Source organism: Cibotium barometz, chromosome 13 (assembly GCF_041138505.1).
Source record: "Cibotium barometz isolate CiBa-2024 chromosome 13, ASM4113850v1, whole genome shotgun sequence".
Classification (NCBI taxonomy): Eukaryota; Viridiplantae; Streptophyta; class Polypodiopsida; order Cyatheales; family Cibotiaceae; genus Cibotium; species Cibotium barometz.
Window position 1 is genome coordinate 53576379 of NC_141058.1, and position 6585 is coordinate 53582963.

At 43.0% G+C, this 6585-nt stretch overlaps 1 protein-coding gene across 1 annotated transcript; it reads right to left on the minus strand.

The window, feature by feature from the left end:
• Positions 1–4086: 4086 nt before the first annotated feature.
• On the minus strand, positions 4087–6234 carry LOC147632842 (jasmonoyl--L-amino acid synthetase JAR6-like). Its single transcript, XM_086806945.1, has 4 exons — positions 5859–6234; positions 5601–5702; positions 4497–5380; positions 4087–4330 (listed from the first exon to the last, which is right to left on the minus strand). Exons 1-4 carry the CDS (start codon positions 6155–6157, stop codon positions 4221–4223), a joined length of 1395 nt encoding a protein of 464 aa, XP_086663071.1. The 5' UTR covers positions 6158–6234; the 3' UTR covers positions 4087–4220.
• Between the last annotated feature and the right edge of the window lie 351 nt (positions 6235–6585).

Below are 6585 nucleotides of genomic sequence, written 5' to 3' on the forward strand. Positions count from 1 at the left end.
TTTTGTTGACATGTTTTGTTTATGTCTCGAGATGTCTTATGAGGGATCTTCATGAATCAATGGCTGTACAAGTCACCATCCTTGATCCCCTTGTTACACAGTGCCTTTTCAATAGGCAAGGGGATCTTGCAAGTTTTCTCAAAAACTTTGATATGCTTACCTGCAATTACATTGTATACCCTTATGTTGAAGTGCAAGACTCACACTCAATTATCTTTTGCCTATAATAGACATTTTAATATTCACAACTAATTGCAGTATCCATCTTATCACAGGGGCCATTGGAGTCTTATTATCTTCAATCTATTGGATAGAGATGTGATCTTTATGAATTCTTTAGCATCCATTCATGGGAGAAGTAAAATGTAAGAATCAACTTTTCCATGGTTTATGTCCTAGAACAATATTTGGTATGTTTTCAATTATTTGGTTGACCCTCAATATTTTATGCTTGCAGTGCTGCCAAACTTATCTTGAGTTTTCTAGGTTCTACCTATGTAGACTACAAACTTGAAGATTTTAAGTACTACAATCAGGAAGTTCCTTTGCAGAAAGACTCAACATCTTGTGGATGGATGGTGCTTGCTAATGCTTGGAGATATCTTGAGTTAAGATTTAGAATGACAACACTTACTGTAAGTTCATGAATGAAAACCATTGATTGATTTAGTGAATACATTTAGTGACCTATTTTCTTACTTTCTTATTTTCTTTTGTCTAAGTTGCATGAATATCCAGATTCTTGGGTAAGTTGGGTAAGGGAGAAGGCAGTGTCCATGGTTTTGAACAGATCCATCAATGCATATGATCCTGATTCCCCCTTTCCACCTAATAAAGGAGCCAAGGATACAACTTCAAAGAAAAGGAAAAGGGAGGAGACGGAAAGCAATGTCAAGGATGGCTCATCCAAAAAGAAAAAGACATCTGCCAAAAAGAAGAAGAAAAGAAAGAAGAGCCCTTCTAAGAGCAGATCTTCCAAGGGGAAAAAGAGCCATTCTAAAGAGAAGACCCATTCTAAAGGAAAGATCCCTCAGGCTACAGAGAAGAGCCCTACCCCTCAGGCTACAGAGAAGAGCCCTACCCCTCCTGCTAAAGAGAAGAGCCCTAGCCCTCTTGCTAAAGAGAAGAGCCCTAGCCCTCTTGCTAAAGAGAAGACCCCTAGCCCTCCTGCCAAAGAGATGAGCTCTTCACCAGCTCAAGGGAAGACTCCTATCAAAGAGAAGATCCCTAGTCCTCCTGCCAAAGAGAAGATCCCTAGTCCTCCTGCTAAAGAGAAGAGCTCTTCTCCAGCTCAAGAGAAGACACCTATCAAAGAGAAGACCCCTGTCAAAGAGAAGACCCCTGTCAAAGAGAAGAGTGCTACTAAAGGTCTTCCGTTTCACTCACCAGTGAAATTTAAAATTCAGAAGCGTCGTTTATCCAACAAAGATAGTAAGAGTGCAAATGTTGGCTCTCCATTAAATTTCTTTTTCATGTTTCCCAAGAAGACTGCCAAGTCTCCAAGGCCAACCTCCAAAGAACCTTCTCCAAAACCAGACCCCACTGCCAAATCTCCCTCACCAACACCTAAAGATCTCAGAGAAGAGCCCAACTTACCACTATTTGAGGAATTCACTCTAAAGTCTTCCTCTCCAACACCTCAAGAGTTGAAAACTCCAAAACTTGAACCTCAATCAGCAAAATTTGATCGAAGCAAACAGAAGAGAGAAAGATTCTCTAAAGATGCAGAGTCATCTCATGCCAAAAGGAAAGTTGATTTTGTTGAGTGATTCCACAAGTTGGCTTTTGTTTTGTTCATTTTGTCCATATGAACACACCCTTTTTGGGACAATATTCTGTACTTAAATTCAATATCAATAATTTGATATTCAACTATTAAACCTTATTCTGTGTTGCGAACAATATGTTGACCATTTTTGTGAAGAAGTCAAGACGAAATTTAGCAGAATATATTGATTACATTATTGGAGAAATCCTTTTCAGCTATACAAACTTGCCCTTGCAACTGGCTCAAATACAACTTTTTTTGGGGGGAGACATGTGATGCATGAGGTTACTTTATCCATCCTCGTACTGACAATGATATCATCTACTTTGAATCTATATTCTGGTGGTATTTCGTCTAGAAACTCAAGCGACTCTCTTACATGTTGTAGTCGCCAGCTTGATGTTACTATGAGTTTCCTGGGATCTATGAATGGATGGACTATGATGTTAAATTCAAACTCTGGACAATTCTCTTCAGAATCCAAAGGGACCCAATTACCAAGCTTGCTTTTCCATCTCCTATAGTCATAGCCCAAAACTAGGGATTGGTGACACAGTTGGTATGAGATAGACAAAGAATTTGGGCTTACTCTACAACTGATATTGTCCCCCATATGAAAAGTTTCCTTGGTACTCCATCCTTCTCCAAGTACAGTGTCCAGATCAGTCAGAGATAGTCTTCTAATAAGCCACATCGTTCTTGTCCTCTCCAATTTCATTGTATTGAAACATGCCACAAAGACATGTATAGACAAGAACGATTGAATTTTTATCCTTCTTGAAATCCTTCCAGGAGACATAGCTTTAAGAATATCATCTTTGATTTTGGATTTGAAGCTTGTTATGGTATTTGGATCAGGAACTTCCCATTCCAGTGACATTAATGTGGGAATAGGTATGTCATATAATTCTCCATGAACACCTTCTCTTTATGGAACCCTGTATTCTGCAAAATATACAAATAAATCCATTGATTTGTAAAATGAAGGTGGTTTGTTTGCATACATGACATCTGTAATCCCCTTGTGAATTGCTTTGAATGTGCCACTTAAGCTCTCAACAGGCTGCCACTCCACAGCTGTTGACGGAAAGATAACTGAAATTAAACAAACAACAAATATATCAGAAGGAGAAATATTGTGTTGTATCAAATAGATAAAGTTTTGTTGAATTACAGTAAGAATGGAGAATTGGATGTTCATCCAAGTTCAACACCATGTCTTTGGCCATGTAGACATGTTGAACTTTTGCAAGCCAGCCATTGTCGGTCACTTTGAAGGCAAGAACACGACCTTTCCAATGGGATTTCACTTCATTTCGCTTGGTTCTTTTCACCCTGTGGGCACCTTTGCAAGAGGGAAGCATTGTTACCCAATCATTCACACGAAAAGACATGGGTTTCCAAACACCATCTTCTCTGGTGTTATGAAAATCACAAGAAGTTATATTATGAGAAGGACGACGTGAGGACGCCATAGAAACTCACAGATGAGAGGAAAAAAGTGAGTCTTTTGAAAGTGCAAAGAAAGGATAATAAACCATATGCCAACTGTGTAGCTCTTACAACACACTCTCAACACAGTGATATACCTGAGGCACATTGAGAAAAAAATACATGTGGAGACGGATTGTAAATAGCATTCGCGGATCAAAAGGGATTATTTTTTTAAGTAGGGGACCAAGAAGCAAGGGCATAGACATGATGACCCCAAACTACTATGCATGGTCGATGGTTGAACCCTAGCTGTAATCAATACCTCAATCGGGCATTATGTTGCATATTTGAAATTTGGATTGACAACAATCCAAATGTTAGGAGAAGAGAAATCGATTGTATTTACACACAGTGAAGTACCATTTGCAATAATGTGATAATAAGGTAGTAGACATGTGCCTCGTGACCTTTTTTAGGTAGCGAATCTCCCTTTTTGTACATAGATCAAACCACAGGGAGGACCTGTGGATAAAATTACCCTCAAATGAGAACTAGAACTCAGAAGGTCAAGGAGGTGGTTGGCTAGTGGAAGGTGGCTGAGCTAAAAAGGGTCACGGAGGTGCTATCACGGAGAATGGAGAGGATATCGGAAGAGACAATGCAACGAGGTGTTTTATATTGCGTGATGGCCGCCCCTTTGGATAAGAAGCGATCTAGAAGCATTGAGAAGGTTCCAGGACGGACCACACAGAGCTCGAGGGCGCCAATTGTACTCATTTTGCGAGAGGTGACGTAGCCAGGCTCAACAAACGCACAGTCCATGAGGGTGGCACATTCTGCAAGCCATTGCTGAAGCTGGGTGTCTTCAAGAGCATTATCCTCTCCACGTTGTTGCTGTTGTTGTTGTTCATGTGGGTCGTGCGCACATGCCCTGTTACGGCCGCCACGCACCTCCCAGAAGATGACATAGTGTCCGGGGGCTGTCTTTTGGTCCGCGTAGCTTGTGTAGTCTACCAACTCAATGGCCCTCCCACTCACCTCTCTGAGCCGCTTGGCCGCCCGGCTCACCACCACTTTCAAGTCCTTCTCTGTGTTTTTGTCGATGTTTATGTCGATACCTATAGAGTCCTGCGCAAGCAAATAGTTAATGGGTGATCAGTCAGCTAATTTCAAACGTTGGCGGCCGGTTAATGCTTGATTCCCGCCCACGGCGTACCGATGCCGCAACCCAGGCATGCGATTATTTCGTCATCCACCAACGATTAATGATCAAGAAAGGAGGCGGCTTGCTTACCCCATGCGGTTGTCATGACGATCTCGTACTCTTGGCCAACTTTAACTTCAGTCAGGCCAACAGGGGAGCCCTCCTCGTACGCGGCAGTTGAAGAGGGGCCACTAATAGCTGCAACGGCAGGGACGTCGTCAATGGCGCTCATGGACTTCCTGGTGGTGCTCGATCTAGATCTGTGCAAGGGAATAAACTCGAAGAAGGCCAAGCTGGGAACAATAGTGAAAGAAACGTTGCTGGGGCGGCTTGACCTTGGGTTTACATTCACTCCAATCCAACCCTCTGTGGCAGCATAGTCAGCGCTAACCAAGGGCACCTTGGAGCCGGCATAATGCCGCAGCTTCTCCACATAGGCCTCCATCGCCCCCGTCATTATCGAAAGCACATATTTACACCGGGGCCACAGCACCTCTATCACCCCATTCCAATCTCCCACCATCAACTCTCTGCACTTCAACGAGATCACCTCTGCTAGCTTAGGATCAGGCCTTACTACATCGCCCATTGCAACCATCAGTGAATTATCTGTGATTTTAGGGTTCAATTTCCCAACCCTAATGTCTTCGCAAAGGTCTTGCCACTCATTCTCCAAGGTTCTCAAAGCCTCCACTAATGTATATGCAAAAGGTAAGCTTAACACCTCCACTTCTTGACTGTACAGAAGGCCACACAGTAAATGGCAATACATTGACTGCCAGCAATCTGAGCCAAACACCACCTCGTCTGGACTGCATGGCCTCACGCCATTGCGCTTTTGCCTCAATTTAAAGGCATCACTCCTAATCATGTGCGTTGTTGCAGTCCCAGCCTTTAATCCTCCTTTTGTAGTGGAGAATTTCCCACAAAATAGGAACTCCAGTATTCGAGCTCCTGGTGCGGTTGGATGCACGCTGCATATGGATTGTGTAATTAGCCACAATGAATTATTAAAAAATAAATAAAAAATTGGAGGATTGTCGAGCACATCAAAGCAATAGTGTGGAATAGGGATCCCCAGGAAGGAAGAGAAACATACACACGCGCTATATGCAAGAGGTATCATGAGTCGAACAAGCAATTATATATACGATCTACAGGTAAGCTACCTTAATATTGCAAGTCTCAACTCACCGATCTCGGAATGCAGCAGCAATGCTAGCCACCTCCAAGGTACCTGCCTTCAAGCCTTCGTGGTAAGGAAGGTATTTCTCTCGTGCATCAGTAGTTCCGGAGCTGAACAGATCAGTGCAGTAGCTGAATCTCATTAATACATGGTAGATATAAATTCACTTTGGTATGTTTTTTTACTCATCATATGAGTGAATTACAGAGCAATACGATCGATAAGATTAGATTTTGAATGGAATGTCAAGCTATACTCAGATAAACCTTAAGCAGATGGCATCGATGGGAGACGCCGTAAGAATGGAGGAGATTTCACCATCCACGATCCTCTGTATGTAAGGCTTCAAGTCAGCGTGAGTGACCATAGGCACACACCTTCTGAAAGTGAGGGGATCAATGTGTCCGTTGGGCAATCGGAAATTACGGAGATACTCGCAAGAAGCGTTCTCTTCCAGTATAGAATTGAGCACTGATTCTTGAACTTGAGCTGCATTCGCGGTGATTTTCTCGAATCTGACGATAGTGGGCTCAAAGCCAATATGAGGCAAGGGAAGGCCAGGCATTGTGTGTGTGCGCGCGCGCGCGTGTTTCACGTGTGATGGCTGGAATTCCCTTGCTGCTGCTTGTACGTTATATAATAAGCAGCGGAGGGGCCGCCAGTTGTCCAATGCATACCTAAGGAATACCAACGCGGGAAGTCCTTGACTTGTAAGTAAGGCCTTCAACAACACCGGCCAAATATGTCGTAAAGGTGTGCGCGTCCCTATGCTGCGTGCATAAAATTCCTTGACATTGGCATAAAATTCCTTGACATTGGCTGACTTTGGCGCCCGTTGAGTTTGAACAGTACAGTGGCCAGATAACCACATCTTACACTTTTTGACCACCTACCTTGAAGACCCGTCATCCCACCAACCTTCTTTCCATCGACACAATGGAACGCTGTTTCTTTTCTGTTCGCTCTTGTCTAATACTAATTGGGAACCCGTGT

Excerpts from the sequence above, each read along its gene's own strand:
- LOC147632842 (XM_086806945.1), bottom strand. The coding sequence starts at position 6,157 with ATGCCTGGCCTTCCCTTGCCTCATATTGGCTTTGAGCCCACTATCGTC. Across the intron at positions 5,703-5,858 it reads ATCGATGCCATCTGCTTAAG|CTCCGGAACTACTGATGCAC; the intron begins GTTTATCTGAGT and ends TGATCTGTTCAG. Across the intron at positions 4,331-4,496 it reads CGTCATGACAACCGCATGGG|GACTCTATAGGTATCGACAT; the intron begins GTAAGCAAGCCG and ends TTGCTTGCGCAG.